General features: G+C 36.7%; 1 protein-coding gene across 1 annotated transcript; it reads left to right on the plus strand.

Moving 5' to 3' along the window:
- Positions 1-1,145: 1,145 nt before the first annotated feature.
- LOC306873234 (cubilin-like) lies at positions 1,146-20,743 on the plus strand (the record flags this gene model as incomplete). The annotated part of the gene is made up of 20 exons (XM_079422357.1): positions 1,146-1,272; positions 2,237-2,373; positions 2,703-2,796; positions 4,232-4,372; positions 4,683-4,780; positions 5,767-5,893; positions 6,000-6,206; positions 7,731-7,952; positions 10,764-10,904; positions 12,876-13,112; positions 13,324-13,509; positions 14,636-14,745; positions 15,134-15,234; positions 17,108-17,385; positions 18,493-18,656; positions 19,232-19,415; positions 19,516-19,734; positions 19,855-19,992; positions 20,269-20,493; positions 20,595-20,743. 20 exons carry the CDS (start codon positions 1,146-1,148, stop codon positions 20,741-20,743), a joined length of 3,285 nt encoding a protein of 1,094 aa, XP_079278483.1.
- Between the last annotated feature and the right edge of the window lie 1,347 nt (positions 20,744-22,090).

A 22,090-nucleotide genomic window follows, 5' to 3' on the forward strand; every position in this document is an offset into this window, starting at 1 on the left:
TGATGAGAACGTTACACTGTAATCTTTCGGATAACAGGTCATTGCTGGTATTTATGAGAGCAACACACAGTTCCTCATTATCTTCATGAGATAATGAAGTGCCACTCAGTGCAGAACTTATTTTGTCTCCAGAATTCCAGAAAGAAACTCAACGACACTCTTTGAAGAGCGAGCCAGATAGTGACAATGCTTTCCAAAGGCTCCTTCAGAACAAACCTCTGGTTGAGCGACTGAGCATATATGGGCCACTTCAGTGAAAGGGCCTCTTTAAAAAGACCCTCTTTCATTCGCCCCGTTCAATGCCTGTGCAAACAGGCCTTGACAGTACGTGTGGCACTGCAAGCTGTTCTTTTTCTTCTCTGTTGATTTTTTCTTCCCAAATACAAAGTGTTCAGTCAATTGCTGGCCCTTAGGGTGTTTATTTTTAGACCCAAGAGATCCAGGTATTTGTATGAACTCAGAAGCATTGTGTCCAGACATGTAGGAAAGCCTTAAAGGGATAGTTTTCGCCACAAATGAAAATTCAGTCATCATTTACTCACCTTCATGTCATTCCAAAATGACACACAAAAATATATATATTTTGAAGAATACTTCATACAGTGACAGTCAACTTGAGTCCAAAACAACACTGGACCACATAACTGAATCGACAAAACAACACTGAGAAATTTCATTTTTGGATGACTAAGTATAGAGTGAGAATACTAATACATTAAAGGTTAAGTAGCTAAATAACTAATTATTTAATCTTCATCTTAATCTTTAATTATTTAATAGTATTACTAAACGAAGTCTGCAAGCGGTCTACAACCAAGATACTTCTTATGTAGTTAATCATTTGAGACTGTAACCGTTGCTTTCACTTAACTGATAAGACTTCCTAGATAAAACCAGTAAGATTTCCTAAATTTACAACCTGACCTGTCACACATGCAGTAAAATGTATTAAGGAGATACTTGCAGAAATTGCTTTTGTGGAGTTGTACAGCAAACCCATTTGAGAGTAAAGTATAGCTCTACAAAGGTCAACACAACGTTATAAATATTAGACCATCTGCGAGGAGAATGTTACTCAGTCAGCTTCGGCTGAAGATCTCATTTATCTGTTTCTCGCCGAAGAACCCTGAGGAACATCAGGACAGATGACGTCCAAGAAAGGTCTGACAACATTAGAGAAGAGCTTGATCTTCCTATTTGTAGCCCTGACTGCAGTCACTATTGGAATAGTTGTGGTGTTTGTCATCGAGAGGAACAACTCAAGTCCAAAAGGTGAGTTATTGTTGCTCCAAATCCATATATATTTCAAGATAATTAGTTTTGCACACTTACTCAGCTCTGACTTCCACTCAGATATAAAAGTAGATAAAGCATCCCAGTGGTACTAAATAAAACAAAAGAAAACGTGTAATTATTTATGATTCTAAGGCCCTATAATGTCAAATCAATAGACTTGATCGATGCCACAAAGTTGTTTACTTGGCAAACAACTAGTCTAAAATGAATCTCTGCTGCTTAACATTCATGAAAAAGAGTTTGCTTTAGATTAAATGATTTCCTTGCACTCTTCTTTAGCCTTCAGATGCTGCCAGTGTTCATGATACAGCTATAAAACTAACTATAAAATAACTTCTGAATGATTGAGGTTATTGAAAAACTTTAAATTACGGCAAAATGACTATACGTTCAGTTGAATCAGCATTACTGGAATAACACTATTGTGAGATCTGTGGCATGCAATGCATACAATGCAGCATTTTTCTCTGCAGAAAGCACTGGAAAGTGGCATATACATGTAAATTACATAGTTAAACAGTATAATGCTCTCAAAAATAGCTCTTAGAAGCTTCCTGTAATCACTTTCTACTTCCAGAAGTACTTTTTCACTCTGGTGCACAATAATGAAAAATCTTCATATGAGTGAAATTACACCTCAAGTAAACTTTGTGGCAAAATTTTCACTTTAAACTTACAGTGCTTATATGTTTCACATAATCATTAAACTTCAGAATATTTTTGCATCTTTTATGATGAACACGGTGCATTATATATAGCTATTGGTACACACACATTATCCATTCCTTTCAAATTCAGTTAACACACTAAAACTGCATTATGTTCCACGGGGCTGAATCCATGAAATAACTTCACCTGCAGGGAGCTGCTGAGGAAATGTAATCAATCTGTTTACACAGGCGATGTCAAATTCTATTCCTCGCTCTGTCTCTGTCCGCAGAGGATGAGATCGATAAGGGATGTGGGAATCTGCAGGAGCTGACGGCTTCCTCAGGGGAATTCTCCAGTGGGAATTACCCCAGCAGCTATAACAATGGCATGAGCTGCAGTTGGCATATCACAGTAGAAGCCAATAAGGTACCGGATGACACTTACCTCAGCTCATTAGCCGTTAGCTGCTCATTAGGACACTGTGAGGTTTAAATGACCTACATGCTTTGGTTTCTGAAAGCACCTTCCACACACAGGGCTTCAAGTAGAGACTCAGAGTCTTAAAAACATTATCATATTTTTGTTTTTCATGTTATATGTGCTGTGAGTTTGCATTAGATTTTCAAGGTATGAAATACCTTATTATAAGTTTTAATTGTGCCTTTAATCCATTACAAATTAATGGGACACCATTTGTACCTTATTTGTGGAAAGTGCCAATCAGCAAAATTAGTTCTCTTGGTTTCTACTTCCAGGTGATCCATCTCTGGTTTGAAGACTTCTCTATGCAGGACTCCAATATGTGTGAGGCCGACTTTATCACTCTCAAGGACGGACTGGGCATTATTGGTGAGTCTTGTGCAGTGGCTGGACATCATTTTGGCAAAACCATTTCTGTTCCCTGCAGAGAGTCAGGAAAAAAAAAAAATCACTGTAAGTTAATTACCATGAGCGCAGAAGCGATCTGCCTGCATTCATTAAAGAGGGCATGAGGCAATTAACTTATGACAGACTGACTGAATGTTACCGGTCACCATTTTTTGGCTGTTGGGCCATTGCTTATGCTGAGCATGTCCTGACAAATTTTCAGTTTGAATGAGAGGATGCACAACAAAACAGAGATTGGCCACTCTACCTAAAGCAAAAGCAATGTATTTCCCTGGATATTTCCCTCAGATAAATGAATAAATGAATAAATGTAAATGTATATTTTAGTCCAGCGGTTCTCAACTAGTGGGTCACAACAAGTTCAGCTCACAGATGAAGACTAAGATGTAATGCAGGCAAAAATATTTCACAAATGCTTATAGATCAATAAAATCGTTTGGTCAACATGACCTCAAGACATTGGGGATGCAATATATATGACAGCAAAATAGAAACATGAGAAAATCTTTGTGTTAATATCAAAGGCTGTGTTGAATCAAAATCAGTGTTTTGACACAAATTCATCAGTCACTTTGCATGAACAGGAATTTTTGAGCCTGTGCCATTTTTATGGTTTATGGCATAATATTAATTAATTACAAACACAGTGTTTGATTTTAAGAACATTTGAGTTACACTTTATTTCACGTTGTCCTTGTTACAGTGTAATTATACATTTAAGTACCAAATAATAATAATTAATAACTTGTAATTACTATAGGGTTAGGATTAGGGTTTGGTTTAGGGTTATTGCATGTAATTATGCATAATTTACTGTTATTACTACAGTAAGTACATGTAACAAGTACACTAAAATAAAGTGTTACCAACATTTGTTTACTTTTGTTTTAATGCTATATGACTGATATAATGTAATGATATCTTTTTGGATTACTCGCATTGGTTTTTTAAATTACTTTTTATTAGTCAATCTCATGAATAAAAGGTATTAATGTATTTTCGACCTAAAATCAAAAGAAATTTACCATAATGCATCCAGACGTTTTGCTTTTGAGTTTGTCGAATTATTCTCTTTTCTTACAAATCTAGTTGCCAAAAATACTACCATTCTAAAAAATTGAATATAATAAAAACTAAAATAAAATTATATATATATATATATATATATATATATATATATATATATATATATAGTGAGCGAGAGAGAGAGAAATAATTTTTAATTTTAATAATTTTAATAATTTTCCATAAAAAGTTAGAAAAAAATAATAAATGCAAAAATACAAAATATCATTACATAATTACATGTATGTATATATAATATTAATAATATTATGTGCAATAATAATAATATTTATATATATATTATTAATAATAATATTTGTTTCTTCTGCAGGGAAGTACTGTGGCTATTCTTCGCCTAAACCGATAGTGTCCTTAGGAAACAGCATTTTTGTGTATTTCGACACCAATGACAGATACACAGAGAGGGGATTCAAAGCCCTGTACCATGCTGTGGCCCCTGAGACAACGTCAGGTAAAGACAATGGGCATTACATAATGACTTAATTACATAACATAACAGTATTATTAACACGGTGGAAGAACATTTGAGATTTAACAATACACGTCTGCTGCGCCTTTCATATCATCATTTAGTGACTGTATCTTACTCTGCCAGATACTGAGAGGCTGTTATATGTGTCTCGCTGCAGCTGACCTAGAAAGAGGCACAGCGCGTTAGTGTATGTGTGTGTGCATAACTGGGGTGTATTGGGAGGGGGGCTGTCAGAATACTCTTTTGGTGTCTCTCTTTGCAGCTAAATCTCTCGTTTCCATGCTTCTAGAAATAGTTGGGGCTGGTGGCGTTCTTCAAGGTGACCATGGGGAGCTGTTGACCCCCGGCTTTCCCTCACAAAACTATGAGAACGGTGTGCTCTACCAGGTGCTTCCAATGATCAATATGACCTCTACACCTGCTCTTGATTTATCATAATCTGTCATTTTCCAGTTTGCTCTTTGGAGTCTGTATCTTTGTCCTTTTCCACCTACGATCCGATTTCTCTGAACACTGTGTTCAATATCGGCAGCCTTATTCACCATCACCATCAAAATGAATAGCATGAAGATATTTGACTCGTGTAAATCCCTTTGTTTTTAAAACAGTAATGTAATCATCACTATAACTATTGCTCATACTTATAGTAAGAGATTAAGTTCTTCAATTTCTATCTTACTATTGAGGTGTTTACGATTGAGGTGTATACATGAAGCCTTTTCAATACGATTGAGCAATCAATCCAACTACAAAAGTATTATTTGGATGCATGGAAATGTAGCTACTGGGGTTGGTTTCTTTTGACCGTGCCAGTATGTAATCACCTAACAACCATCCAGAACAGACTAGCAACCAATGCCCTTGCATCCATTCATAACATTCTAGCATCATGGCGGAGTGTTTTGCACATGCACATTTTCCTCACAACGTCAAAAAATATAGTTCCACCATGCTTTGACAAATTGTTATGAATAATGACTCCAGTGACACTCAGATTGCACAAACACAAGAAATTGTGCAGTTTGTGAGGAGGATTTGATGATCAGTTTTGACATGAAGGGCTTTGATTGTGGAAGTCAGATTGCTGGAAGCTTCCTCACAGCGTGGCTCCATCTGGCAGGATATTTACCCACATCAGCTAATCTACAGCCAGCCTTCCAGCCTTGACTTCAAACTAACTAAAGATGCATGAGAAAGCATAATTTCAATCACCAGCCCTGTCAGGATACCAAAATTGCATTTGGATCAGTTCATGCATTGTACATGTGCAAAATCAAAATGCCAAAAATAGCAGTTTAAATACAATGTATTCTAGTTATTCAAAGGTGAGTATTATATAATTGTAATATATTTAATTTGCATGTGTCGCCCAGTGGATGATAAACGTACCTGATGGGGAAAAGGTCCGGCTAACATTCACAGAGTTTAACCTTATCCCAGAATCATGTGGTGACTTTGTGGATGTCTATGACGGCGCTTCAGATGGTGCTGCCCAACTGGGTGAGAACTGACATTTACCGAATCCAAAAAGCTTGCCTTTGTTCCTCGCCGAACATCTGTGCACTCATTTTTATCTGCCAAAAAATATAAATCTCAATTACTGTAGGTCGTTTCTGTGGAAACAGTCTCCCGGCTCCGGTGTTGTCTAGTGGCAGTAGTATGGTGGTACGTTTCAAGTCTGATTCGAGCGGGACTGCCAAAGGCTTCAGTGCCACCTATACAGTAGGTAGTGCCCCACCAGTTACAACCACTCCAACGACTACCACCAAGACCACGACCACTGGACCACCGATTACCACACCTGCTCCTGTAGGTAAGTACAGTCAAACTGAATCAATGCATCACATACCTGATCATATTAAACTACGGGGCTGTTGTTCACTGAGCCTCCTGTAGTCTAATGACTTTCCACTGACAAGAATAATAACTATTTCCACAACTAAAGATGCATCTTACATAGGGGTGGGTGATATAATGGTAGGCACGATTAACCGGTATAAATTTGTCAACTGGTAGAAATTTTGGCCTATCGTCTCTATCATGGTTACAAGCTCACGAGAGGTTTAAAAACAAGTGATTTTAAGTTGTTGAAATGCAATCAGCAGTGAAAGAGAACTATTTTTTCTGTATGTGCATGCTGTCTGAGAGTTGCACGCACGTGAAGACCGCGGGAGTATTGAATTATATATATATGGGTTATGAGTTATATAGTATAGGAGTTATTTTTGCCACTTTATAGGCCTTAAACGGTTAAATACACACACTTGTATGTGTCAAAATGTGTCTTTACAAGTATCCTCGTAAACACACTAATGTAGGTCTTAAGTTAAAGCACACAGCTGAGAAAGTAAACACGTGTAACAGTATATTGGATCCAGTCAGCTCTTAAAGTTACAGCAGTCTAATATTCCTCTAATATTCCTGCTGTCTTGTCATTCATGTTTATCAACCAACAAAAGAGAGAAAATCTCTCACTGCTCTTGACTGAATCACTTTTGTAACATTAATAAGAAGAAATATAATTTACACAGTGAAGTGCACAATATGCAGTGTTTTATACATGTGATTACTTTATACAATGTATGTAGCATTTCTTATTTATTTGTTCTACTGTAGTTGTTGGTCATATTGCTTATAATTTTTATTATTATTATTATTTTTAAATTTAGGCTAGTATTATTTTTTTTGTGATATTGACACTGGTGACAATAATTATGAAATTTCTACAGTATCAAAAATGTTGACATCATAAAGACCTTGTTTAAAGCAAATATAACTATCGTCATATATATAGTTACCATGAATTAAAATGACTATATTTGGTCATATCACCCACCCCTAATCTTACATCACAAGATCAAAGTTAATTTAATCAAGTAAATCAATATCTGTATCTACTTTGGATTAATTTAATGAGATGTTGGCAAATAAACTGGTAAATCTGAGCACAGTTTGAGACATTGTTGTGGATCTACTGGGGTATTTTTTCCCAGGATAAATATCTGTGAAGCTGGAGATTTAAGCATAAGTCTCCGTTTGCTCATAATGTAATTTCATTTTTGTCTAGGAAAAGCAGCTGAGGCATATAAAGAGCTCTTTTGTGTGTTTTTCTTTAATGTGTGCATTGGAGTGTTGGAGGAATTTCTGTGGAGAATATAATTTAGTGCAACACTTGAACAAAATCAATTAAATCTACTCTGTTAACAAGCATTTAGCAGTGCCATGTGTGACATGCTTTCTACCTTACATGAAGGCAGATGATATTTAAACACTGCAAGGTCTGATGAATTTATTTTGTGCATTATTGTTCCGACAATAAAGCTTGCTCTCTGTTCAGACTCGGGCTGCGGGTCTCCTGGGAAGCTGTTCGGACGTAAAGGTCAGATAAACTCCAAGAACTATCCTCAGGCTTATCCTGCAAATTTGAGGTGCTCTTGGGACATCTCAGTGGATGAGGGCTTTCTTGTCAAACTGCACATCACTGATCTAGCCATTGTGGGTGAAGCAGGCCAATGCGACAAAGATAAACTCATCGTCACCGATAGTCAGCAGTCACTGGGTAAGATGCAACTCAAAACTAAGGTACAATGGCATGTTACTTGCCATTTCTTGGTGAAATTTCCTAGCAATTTCAGAGTTTAAATGGTTTCAAAGTAATCAATTATTCAGTGTATTTCTTTATGTTTAATAAATGGTGCTTGCAATCTTGCAAACACAAGGCCCAAGCCTCAAGTCAGCGAGTTTTCAAGGGTATTACCAGCCCAATCTCACGGCAGTTCGTACATATTTTACGAGGTGGCTAATTCGTACGACCTCACTCGTACAAATTCATACGATTTTTGCTCAATTGTACGTATTTTACGAGTTGCCAATTCGTATAAATTTGTACACCAAATCCCGCCCCTAAACTTACCCGTCACTGGGGTTTGTACAAATCGTACAAAATCGTATGAGCGAGGTTGTACGAATTCGTACGAATTAGCCACCTCGTAAAATACGTACGAATTGGTCGCGAGATAACGTTGGTATTACTCTCAGAAAACATAATCTAGTCTGTAATCCATATGTAATCTATAGTCTGCTCTAAACAATGTTGTGTTTAAATCCAAAAATCACCTCGTTTTGCAATTGCCCGAAACTGAATTATTAAAACTGGGCTTAATATTTGAACAGACTTGTCCTATTTATATGTGACACATCCTCCAGTAATTTAATTAAATGAAATGTGTCAAGCCAGCATAGCACTGTGCCAGAACGTGGCCTATCAAAGACAACCTTCGACTCTGTTTTGGGGCCCATAACTAACACTAAATGGCACCGCTGGCGCAAGAGTAGCTGGCGTTCTCATCGCTCTCTCTTATCCCTTGCACAAAGGGGCTGTAAAAACTGATTATCATCAGTTTCAGCGAGGCATGAGCCAGCAGGCGAGCACACTATAAATTACGGCTCCTTATTGCTGAACATCAGACAGAACTGTGAGCAGCCGATACGCTTATCTGCAGCAGCTTTTCAAGGACTGCACACCAGATACTGTCAATAAGTCCCAGTGCAGGTTGAGGAAGAATGGTAGAAAAAGTGTGAGGGAAAAGACCAAGAGTTTGGGATGTTTGAACTACAAGGAAGGACAAAAAGGACAAGTGTTTCACTGGCTGTTTGCAGAGCACTGAACGTGTAGAGGAATAGTGCTCTCAAACAAAGTCACCTCATGGCATTCCAAAGTCGTCGCATTCCACTGTGCCCTTACAAGTGTGTATGTGTGTGTGTGTTCTCCACATCACTTTCTTTGTCCTGGCTGTCAAGATGAAGCGGTGTGTTAGTGTTAGTTCTGCTGACAGCCTGTGTTACCCTGAAGAGAGGTATAGTACAAACAGTTTGAACTGAAATGCATAACAAACAATGTTAACCTCAGCTATACAGTGAATTCACATTTTAATATTGCATCTTTAAGTATGAAAAGCCCTCTAGAAGGGTTTATTTGCAGTACAAATTAATTCATCAGTTTCACATTCAGGTTTTTAACTTAATAATAAACAGCTTTTTCTTCGCTGACAAACGATGTGATGCATTTCCATTGTGTGAGTGATCATTTAAACTGAATCATGAACCGATTCAAACAGTTTGGCTAACTGAACCATTAGACCGGTTGAGTGAAAATAACTGACTCAGAATAGTGATTTATTCATAAAACTCAGCCACATGACATGATGCTGAAATATTCTCAGAATGTTTTTTTTTCACGTTGGTGAACAATATCTAGTCAGACAAGGATTTAACAGTCAAATCTGACTGGAGTTGGACATGATCGTTCTAAATTGATATTGTCTTGGTAAAATAGTGTCCCTCAAGAGATGACATAAAATCTCATAGTCAAAATTATTAGACACCAAGTCATTATTATGAGATAAAAAGTTCTAACATAAAAATTCTAACATCGAAATTATGGGGTAAAAAGTCATAATTATGACATTAAAAAGTTATATTTCTGATATTAAAAGTTTTATGAAATATAAAGTCATAATTATAGGTTAAAAAGACAATGTTGAATTATGAGATAAAAATGATTCATAATTAAAAGTCAATTATGACATGACAAATTTGTCACAATTGCTTGTCTAAATGATGTCATATATATTTTTACTTTTAATTATGCATGTGATAATTTGGATGTACCGGTAGTATGTCATAACTTCATAATTCCTTCCATAATTATGACATTGTATCTCGTAATTTCCACTTTTTTATCTCATAATTATAATTTACCAAAGCATTTTTTCTTATGTTGCACAAATTGTCTTTCATAATTCATGTCATAATTATGACATAAAATCAGTTATATTATTTATGATATTGAAAGTATTATGATATAAAAAGTCATAATTATGAATTAAAAAGATAAAAGGTTGAATAATAAGATAAAGTCATAATTGTGACAACAACAAAAAAATTATTGCCTGTCAAAATGACTTTTTCTCTTTTCAATTTATGCCATAATTTTGACTTTTTAATCTCATAAAAATGATGTATGTCATAATTTTGACTTTTTAAGTCATAATTATTGCTTAGTATCTCATAATTTCCACCTTTTATCACAAAATCATAATTTACAAAAGCATCTTTATTTATGCTGTGCAAATGGACTTCCATAAAAGACCCTTTTAATGTACAGTACCAGTCTGTTTATTTCTAAGTGTCTTATGTAAAACTAAATTACAACTATTGATGTCTTGTTGATGCAAGAAACTTTGACTAACCTTGTACTGTAGGTGGCCTTGAGTACAAATGATGCAAAACCAGCAATGTCAATGCTCTAACTTTGGGCCAGGAGATGGAGAGTGGTGCAGAAACTTTCTCTTTTATCTCTTTTTCTCAGGCACACACTGTGGGTTTGTTCTTCCTCCAGTACTTATCAGTGTCGGTAACAACATGTCGCTAAGTTTCCAGTCAGGCGCTCGGCTAGCTGACCGCGGCTTCTCTGCCACATGGGAAGCTGTGTATTCAGAGGACCTTTCTGGTAAAACACCTTGCAAACTTATAAAGACATCTATCCACTCACACCTACACACACATACACACACCTCAGATGAATCCTGCTTATGCGGCTGTGAGCCAACAGCCATCAGCAACCCTGTGTGTCTTGCGAGATTTTCTATGCGCGTGTCCCCTATGGATATTTTGAAGTCAAGGTAATGAGGGTAGAATAGCGATGCAGAAAAACCGTAGGAAACAGTGTCATAAATTCACAGGCAACATCATTTAACCGTCTCATTTTAACAGTTTTCAATGATATTTTAAAAATTTCATTCTAAATCTGTTGCACATCCACAAGCTGGAATAGTGCCAAATCGCTCAAATAAATGTCCTGGGTGACACAGGGGCACTTGAAAGAGCTATATTTCCCAGTAAATATACAGATTCTTGGATTTATGAAAAACATTTCCCCCTTCACCAGATGCTATACCCATAAAAAAGGAGAGGAAACCATCTGTAGTCATGCTGATTGACACCTGCATTAACATGCATTGCAAACGCTCACAGTTAAAGCTTGTCTCTGTGACATATTCTCCTTAGACTCCTTAGACTCACAGTACTCTACCTGTGCAGCCAACCAGAAATTAACAAAAAGAAGGCCTTATAGAACATTTTATACCATATTTCTTTGCATTTTAATAACATGTCCTGCCACAAAAATATGATGAACAAAATAAATCCTTACATTTTCTGTGATTCTCTAATGTTGCACATGATTTTAGACAATGTTTACTGTGCATTATGTATAAAAGTTTTGTTCATATGGCCAAAGATATCAGTTTAGCGCATATTTACATAAAACATTATTGCTTCCTATTGAAAAAACTATGAAAGCCCGTAAAGTCATATTTATGACATAAAAAGTTCAAAGTGGATTTGTTTTAGTGCTGTCAAACGATTAATTGCGATTAATGGCATCCAAAATAAAAGTTTTTGTTTACATAATATATGTGTGTGTACTGTGTACATTTATTATGTATATATACATACACACACATACAGTATATATTTTAAAAACATTTACACGTATATATTTATATTCATATAAATATTATATTATACATAAATATATTTAAAATATAAACATAACATATTTTTCTTAAATATATACATGCATGTGTTTATTATATAAACATAATAAATATACACAGTACACACACATATTATGTAAACAAAAACATTTATTTTGGATACGATTAATCGTTTGACACCACTAATTTGTTTACATCATACTTATGACTTTCTCTAATAATTTTAAATAATTACAAATAATGTTATTTTCATTTATTTTCTATAATAAAAATGTTATTCTTTCTCTAATAATTTTAAATAATTACAAATCATTTTATTTTCATTTTTTTTTTCCCACAATACAGATACAATTCTTTCTCTAATAATTTTAAATACTTACAAATAATTTTATTTTCATATTTTTCTATAATAAAAAAAAATTCTATTTGATCCATAAAACAAAAATACGAGGGACAAAATAAATCTTCACATTGGTTGTGATTAGTGATTGTCTGATATTGATATTGTGATAGCCAATGACCTGTAGAAAAATGGCACCAATTTTAAGCAGCAGACACGCTTACTACGTATACTTTTTTTACAGACAAAATGATGATGCTTTTGGAAAAAGCAGTGCACTGTTTGTCAGAAATATGCAAGGAAAAACATCTAAATTGTAATTACAACAAAAATATATATTACTAACAAACATCTGCCATTGGCAATTATAGCAAAAAGTAAATTTTGGACCCTGGTGACATGTGGCTTGTCCTGGACCTGGGGCTAAAACCTGAGATGCCATGTACCAGCTGACTTCTGCTATAATAGCAAGACACAATTTTCTGACATTTTGCTTGGTTGGGACAATTCTACTTTTAACTGTCACATTTTATAGCCGTTACTCTGTCCGAAGGCACCAAACCTCACTTATGATGTCCTCCAGATATCCAGGGATGTGGAGGCTTCTCACAGGAGGAGACAGGCATCATCAAGTCTCAAAACTGGCCTACGAACTATCCAGCTAACAGCATGTGTCTGTGGACCATACACGTTCCCAAGGGGAAGACCATTAAATTGACGTTCACTCATTTTGACGTGGAAGAAGCTGGCATCCTTTTCGGCCAGTGCAATGACAACGTGGTAGTCTACGATGGAACACAACCTGGAGCGAAAAAATACGGTGAGTGAGAACAAGGATGTTATTGAATGGGTTTTCAAGGGCGCCTGTTTATGAGGCCCTTTAAATCAGATAAAACTGTGACATATTTATAACCTTCATTCATTCAAACCAGACATATGTTTATAATATACTGTCCACTAAAATAGTATGGCTTCCATGCTTTTAAGGCCTATAGAAGGCAATATATTCAAATAAATTTACTTTCTCACAGGCCCCTTTTGCGGCTCCAAAATGCCTGCTGTCATCGAAAGCACAACAAATGAACTTGTGATACGTTTCTTTGCCGACTTTTTCATTGAGGCCAAAGGTTTTCATGCGCACTGGACTACCGATTCCACCTTACCGACCCCTACTGAGCCTCCGGTGCCGCCCAACCCTTGGGATGACATCAAGATAGGTATGAGCAAATACATTTAATGTAATTTCACATTTAATATCAGTTCCAGCTAATTATTATATAAATCAAGAGCTAATAATCCTAACCAGACATTGCACATCGAATCAGTCAAGCCAATGTATTTGCATAGCACTTTTTGCATAGACATTGTTTCTAAGCAGAACCTTTCTATTTATTATATCTTAATATCTTCATACCATTTAGTCACATTTAGCAGATAAGAGCTGGTCGATAAGATAGTTTACATTTTTCAATAAAAGCAATCAAGTGGTTGAGGTTTGCTATATACTGTATATATCACCCTTTGTGAATGTATCCAACTTATAAAGAGCTGGGTTATAATAGTTACATATTGTGACAAAAATAACAAATGTGGCAGTTGCTATATAGTATACATCGTTTTCCTTGAGTGTACTGTATGTATACAGATAAAGTTGAATATAATATATATACAACTATATATATTGAGCTTTTTTTTAAATTAGCACTTTTAAAAATTAAGCTTCCAAAAGTTTTTTTTTTGTTTTTTTTTGTATTGATGCCATAGACGAACCATTTTTGGTTCCCCAAGAATCTTTCAGTGATCCGTGAACCATTTTTGTTCTTAGTGTAAAGAACATCTGAATGATTTATAGAACCTTCTTCCACTTTAAAGAACCTTGTGTGGAATGGAAAGATTCTATGGATAGTTCAACATGGAACCATAGATGCCATAGAACCATAGAACCTTCATTTTATCCTTTTTATATACTATATATACTGTATGTATGCAGGTAAAATATGGAGCTGTGCAGTGATAGTCTTACAAAGTGTGTTGTATTGTCACATAGTTGTTGAACTTGTCACATGTCAGAACAGTTTAGCACTCACTACAACTGGACCACCCAGAACACCCTAGCAACAACCTGAAAACCACCTACAAAGGTTGCTAGGAGCAAACCCCTGACATCATGGTCATAATTTTGCAAGTATTGCTCACATTTTCCAGTGCAGTACCAAAATATCCTTTGAAAACTAATCTGAGTAATTTAGAGCGAGGGTTATTCACAGCTGAAATTGTTCCACATGTTAGAAATCTCTGCAGATAAAAGCCTTCACCTGAATGCTGAGCCCTCTTCTTTCACAGACTGGCCTGAGAGCTGCGGGAAGCCCACGATCCCTCCGGATGTCAACACTCGCATAGTGAACGGAGAACCTGCCAAAGCTCACTCCTGGCCGTGGCAAATATCCATGCAGGTACAGTTAAGCCTTCATCTAATCTCACACCTTACCCCGAAGAGATTTCAGCTATTCTATGTTACAGGAAAGATAATGTTTGTCATTTTATCTTATTAAAGATAACATTCTGTTTATTCAAAGCTAATGATATGTGAAATGAACAATGATATTACCAGGGTCAGTGTGCTTGAGGTCAGTTATCAGTTAAGCTTGCTGCTATTATCATTATGATAGTTATCTGTGCTTGCTAAGAGAAGCATCAATATTAATATTGAAGCACTAGGGATTTGAACAAACCTCTAACCCTAATTATATATTTAAAACCCTATTAAATGTTTTATACATATATATATGCATAACTCATGCTGCATCAAAAATATAATTTTTATTCAAATTTTTGTTAAAGGTTTGGCGTGATTCTGAGCCTTCACCCAAATTCGGTCATACATGTGGAGGAACTCTCATCCATAAGAACTGGGTCCTGACAGCTGCTCACTGCTTCATCAGGTTTTATATATATATATATATATATATATATATATATATATATATAGAGAGAGAGAGAGAGAGAGAGATACATATATATACACACACACACACGTATATACAGTATATATATATATATATATATATATATATATATATATATATATATATATATATATATATATATATATATACAGTTCCCTCCATAAGTATTGGAACAGTAAAGACAAAATTGCTCTGTTGGCTGTGGAGTCAAGACATTTGAAAATGTGATTAAAAGATGAATATGAGATAAAACTACAGAATGTCACATTTTATTATTAGCCGTTTCAACACATACATGTTTTACCAAATAAAAAGAACAGCACTTTTAGAGTTCATCCCACTCATTGATGTGAGCATAAGTATTGGGACAGTTGAACATAAGGCAGATATAAAAGATTAAAAGCTATTATTTAGTTGCAGATCCCTTGCACACAATCACAGCAGTGAGTCTGTGACCCATAGACATCACCAGACTCTTGGACTCATCCTTTGAAATACTTTTCCCAGCCTTTAATGCAGCCAATTCCAATTGTTGCTGGTTTTGGGGAGTTTCTGCCTTTACTCTCCTCTTCAGCTGGTGAAATTCATGTTCATGACTTGGGCAATCTAAGACTTTCCATTTCTTTGCCCTTATAAACTCCTTGACTGAACTGGCAGGGTGTTTTGGGTTATTGTCCTGATGCAATATGAAGCACTTCCCAATGAATCTGGTGGCATTTTCTTGAATATTGGTAGGCAAGATGGTTTTGTACCCTTCCAAATTCCTTCTGCTCCTGTCATCATACATTAAGTCATCAGTAAAGTTGAGAGGGCCTGTTCCAGAGACAGCCATGCATGCCCATGCCATGACACCACCTCCACCATGCTTTACAGATGAGGCTGTATGCTTGGGATCATTTGCAGTTCCCTTTTTTTCTCCACATTTTTGCTTTCCATCACTTAGATAAAGGTTCATTTTTGTCTCATCGGTCCATAACCCAGTTCCAAAACTCTTCTGGCTCACCTTTGTTCTTTTTTGCAAACTCTAATCTTGCCTTTCTATTTGTGGTGCTGGTCAGAGGTTTGCATCTCGCTGTGTAGCATCTGTAATTCTGTGTCAAAGTCTCCTGAGGACAGTAGATTGTCAGAGCATCACCCCAGCTTTCTGGAAGTTGTTGGTGATTTTACAGACACGTCTTTTAGGGTTCATTTTCACAGCTTTTATGATTTGTCTGTCATCAACTACTATTGTTTTCTCAGCCGATCAGGTCGTTGTTGGTTGCTGGTGGTTTCCAAACTCTTGATTCCTCCATGCCCTTTTTTTTGATTCCCCAATTCCTCATTTCTTTTACCATCCAAATTGCTTGCTTCTCTCAAAGTCAGCTCTCTCATCTTCATCCTGGTTTGTGTGTCATCATTGATTGCAAGATTCAGAATACAGAAGTAATGGATATAACTGATACGACACATTCCCTGTTTTTAATATCTGAAGAATTAATGCAGCAGGACACAGCTGATCACTTAGAAAGACCTGTGAGGCAACTGCTCCAATACTTATGCTCACATCAGATAGAGGGATGAAACTCTAAAAGTGCTGAACTTCTTAGCTGGTAAAACATCCATGTGTTGAATCACCCAATAATAAAATGTGACATTCTGTAGTTTTGTCTCATATTCATCTTTTAATCATATTTGTAAATGTCTTGACTCCACAGCCAACAGAGCAATTTTGTCTTTACTGTTACAATACTTTTGGAGGGCACTGCATATATATGCTTTAATTGATCTCTAATGGAGTATTTTTGTGTCTGGGTCTTGATCATCCTGTGATCACACTGTGTGTGTGTGTGTGTGTGTGAACTTTTATCAGGTATGCCGATGAGTTGCATCGCTGGAAGATGTGTCTGGGGAAACACAACCTGACCTTCTCTGAGCCGACTGAGCAGTGCTTTAATGTGCTTGGCATCTATCGTCACGAGGGCTTCCAGTACCCAACAGTGCCAACTGTGGAGTTTGACATCGCCCTGGTGCGACTGGATGGAGAGGTGACACCCAATGACTACATTGATTTCGCCTGTCTGCCTTCATTTGAGGAGGTCCTGCCCGGAGGGAAAAAATGCTTTGCCACTGGCTGGGGAGATGAAACAGGTTATGGTTCTGTGTTGTCCAGCTACTGAATTATAGAGATAGAAATTATAGTTTTGTGGTGGTTTTGCAATACTGCTTTAATTATGCAGTATACATATATAAATAGATGAAAGAAACTGAAAGAACTTGTTAGCCAATCATAAAACATGGAGGTGCTTTTTGCCAGTCATGTAGATTTTGGGGAGACTTCCTCTTTATGGGTAGCTGACATCAGGAGGTCAGTAAAAAATCTTTTGAGGGTCATTAAAAATAGCTGTCTGTTAAAAAGTTTTCATAATAAATAAAAAAACTATATTTTTAGATAATAATAGTAATAATAATAATAATACATTTGTTTTTGTTAATTGAAATAAAGCTGAAATCAGTGTATTTTTGGATTGTTTATATATAACTATACAATTTATTAGTATTTTAAATGCATTTTTATTTTTTTGTCTTCATTTTTAATTTTAATAATTGTGCTATGTGCTTATTTTTTGTTTTTATTTAATGTATTTTTAAGTCATGTTTATTTCATTTATATAAAAAATTAAAATGTCAACAAAATGACCAAAACCAAAATAGAAACTGAAAATATAAACATAAAAGCTAATGAAAAATATTAATAAACACTATAATAGCATATACTAACATAACTAGGCACAATGTAAACAGTTAATTTTTCATTATGTTTTTTTATATATAGATGTTTTGTCAGTGATGGAATTTTGGTGGCATCTTGACAGCTACAAGCAGCTAATATTATTATAGAGTGATCGGTCTCAGGGCATTTTTACTGCTCAAGCGAGTGGCTTAAAAAATCATGCGTTTACTTTTTCAGCAGCCCCATCTGATTTAATTTAGAAACATGTTTGCCCTGATGTATAAAACATGCACTAAAAATATACAGATCCTATATATACAATATATACTCACTGGCCCACATATCTGACAGTCCCCAAAGACTCTGGAGCGATTACGCCCTCTGCTGTGCAGTTATGATAATGCATCCTGAAATGAAGGATCATACTAGGTTAGATTAGAATCCATATTTACTTTCAGCTACCTTTACCTCTGAGAGACAATAAGCAAAATAACTACTAATACATGAAGTCATCTTGCCCACAGGTAACTCCACCGCTCCCAAGGTCGCTGAGGCATTGAACCAGGTGGCTCTGCCAGTAGTGCCGTATGACACCTGTAAGCGCATGGACTATTGGTGGTTCCAGGTCAAGACCTCCATGATCTGCTGTGGCTACACTTTACCTGATGAGCTCAAGTCTGTATGCCAGGTATGGAGTGATTCTGGGATAAAATACAGTAAGCATCTGCTGTATTCAGCATGTATGATTTGCATCTGTATTTTTTTGCAACATTTTCGAATGTTAGCATAATGACTGGATTTTTTGCAGCACCTTTACAGTGTTTCTAACTGTAATTTGAGCAGATTGCCTTATTTCATTTCTAAATATGTCCCAATTAACTCTTTCCCCACCGGGTTAGGATCAATTCAGAATGATGATCAAAAAATTGCACAGTCCTATGTCACTTACTGGGTCAACATTTATTCTGTAACATTAGGCAGCTTTAATTTATATACTGTTTAATGTTTGATGATCACATTATTTTATGCATCTGCTTACATGTGCGGTCGCTTGTTTCTGCTTCTTCTTTACCTGTGTTTGATCCAGACATTCAATACTCTTTCAGAATATGTGCAATAGCACCTCCCACTGTATAAAAGTGAAAACACAGAAAGCCGGACAATTCTGTCAATGGCGGGGAAAGAGTTAAAGCAAAGCAACAAACCAACCAACAACAATCTACAAAAATGTCTGTTGCTCATAGCATTCATTTAATGTAATAGGGTGACTCAGGTGGACCCATGGTATGCCAAGATGGCCCCTCGGCCGCCTGGGAGGTGCACGGGATCACTAGTTTTGGTCCAATCGGCTGTGTCTTTGATAAGAAGCCCAGCGTATTCACTCGTTCCTCTGCCTACCTGCCTTGGATTGAAAACATCATTCGCAGAGACATCTATGAATTCACCAGTACGTCCGCTTAGCATTGCTGGACTGGAGAATAGTTCTCATTTTGGAATTAATTAAAGATTTTAGAGTGGAGTTTAAAACACATTCTTGTTTTCTCCAGGTTCTGGTTGTGGTGGACAAAAGGATCTGGTTGGAACGGAGGGCATGCTGGCATCAATGGGTCATCCAGAGAGTTACAGTAACAGAGCTTCCTGCCAGTGGAATATCCATGTTCCCACAGGGAAAAACGTCTACCTTCACTTTAGCAACTTCTCCCTGGAGGAGACCACGCTGTGCCTTAATGACAAAGTCACTCTCAGTGATAGCGTCGGCACTCTGGGTACATAGACATATCCCATGTGTCTTGCCCATATATAGTGTGCTCTCAGGTGAGCCACCATAGTGTTTAAGGAACGTGGCTGAGATATAATACACTGTGTACTTGGCCTCTTTTTCACAGGTACCTACTGCACATCTCCTCCGAGAGATCTAGTCACGGCTGGGGACACACTGACTGTCAGTTTCTCCTCCAATGACAAAATCGTGGATACAGGGTTCAGTGCCATTTGGAAAGCAGTGGATCCTGCTGACATAGAGGGTGAGTGAAAAAACTAGGGCCTTATGATTTCCGCAATGCAGAAAACACGGATGGAATCACAGTATAATGCGGAATGTCACCCAATTTGCCAAATTTTGGATGAATAAATCTAAAGTAGGTCAGTACACTTAAATCAAAACGCATTATGGACTAGTGTCTGTGAATATTAAGCGACAAAAAAACTATTTATTAACTCAGTATAAAAGGATATAGTCAAAATAACATCACAACTTCTCTTTTCCATACTTTGGACTACTTTTGTCTGTTCATCTCCAGCTGCTGTTGGTTGCGGTGGGCACTTCACCAGTCAACAGGGGGAGCTCCAGTCACCCAACTGGCCCAATGAGTACCCGAGCCAAGCGGTGTGCACCTGGACTATCTCCATTCCCTCAGCCACTGGAATCCATATCACCTTCACTCACTTTGAACTGCAGGCTGTTAATTTGCTGGGGCATTGTGTGGATTACGTGGAGATCTTTGATGCTGCTGGGTCATTAAAAGGTTTGATTATGCTAGATAGCATAGTTAATGATGAAATATTTCATTGGTTTTATAGTAAGCTGCAGTTTCCCATTATCATTTTGCATTGTCTTCTTGTTTAGGCAAATTTTGTGGCTCTGACCCACTATCTCTAACTGTCAACGGGGACAAGGCCACCGTCCGCTTCCTCAGTAACGATGCTAACCAGAAAAAGGGTTTCCAAGGACACTGGACCACAGATCCTGGTGTTTTCTCTAAAGAACACTTCTAATTGCAAAGAGCTGTTGAGTGATTGGCTGTACAAACAGATTAAACAAAAAATCTTTTTACAGATTATCAAAAGCTACTAAGAAGCAAATAGACTGCAGTAATCCATAGAAACAACTTGAATCCAGGCACCCAAAAAAATGGATTTGCCATTGACATTTTGTCACATTTGTTGAATTTTGGGGTAAAACCCATATCCTAGGTTATATATTGTATTGACAACTCAGCAATTAAATCTTTACCATTTTATATTCTGTGTACCTTTAAAGTTTTTGTCAGTATTTTTAGCAACACCCTGGAAACTTCACCCGCATGACCTACAGTAACAACCACTCAGAACACCATAGCATCAGCATAGCAACACTCTGGCAGCCTCCCAGAACATCCCATTAACTCAGAACACTGTAGTAACCGCATAGCAATCTCCCTACTGCTATTGGCCAATGTGGTTACCATGACACCCGAGATCAGCCGGGTTTGCCTACCCGAACCCTTGTCCATCATGCCTGCTGGAGATGTCTGTTACGTAACAGGCTGGGCAGTGAGAGAGGTCAGACGAACAAAGACCTGTTCATCTGAGTTGATTGACTTAGTTAAGTATCTTTTGTCATTTGTTCCAGTTGCTATTCAGTGATTAGTGAGTATCAGAGGATATTAATGGTGCGTTTACTGCGAAGGTGATTAAGATGTGAATGTAAGGACATACTGTGCCCTTAGACCTTAAAGAAAACCCACCGGAATTTCAAGCAGCACTTGGATAACTTGACACTCAAACACATGCATGAAAACAATAATCAAGCTATTGTGCCCTTCAGGTGTGCTAATGCTTAACTGGAAATGTCATTTAAATTTCAATATTGCACTTACTTCCTTCTAGTGCCTCCTGCTCCTTATTTCACACTCGAAACAATCTCTTCTTTCAGCCCCTCAGTGTTCATTAGGCAGCATCAAGGGAGGTTGATGGTGTAGTGAGTTTTGGCCCCATGAGATGAGAATCCCACTGTTTCACCCGTGTTTCTGGCTTCAGTGAGTGGACAGAAGACAAAACCAAGTGCTACATGCAAGAGACATTGGGAGATAAAAATGTAAACAAATGAAGAATAAACAAATGCACCTGTAGACAAGGTTTATTGTTTATATATTTTAATTTAGTGAGTGCTATGTAGCTGCTCAGTCTTATTCATTTATAAAATATATTTTACGACTATAACTTGTTAGGATTTCAAAATCCTCCATAATCATGAAAGCCAGGCCACATTTTAAAGTTTTACAGTTAGAATAAAATGAGAAAAATTGTACTGCATTGTTTTTTTTTATAATAATGCACTTAAAATGGAGTCTTGGCAAGATT

Source organism: Barbus barbus (assembly GCF_936440315.1).
Source record: "Barbus barbus genome assembly, chromosome: 7".
Lineage (NCBI taxonomy): Eukaryota > Metazoa > Chordata > Actinopteri > Cypriniformes > Cyprinidae > Barbus > Barbus barbus.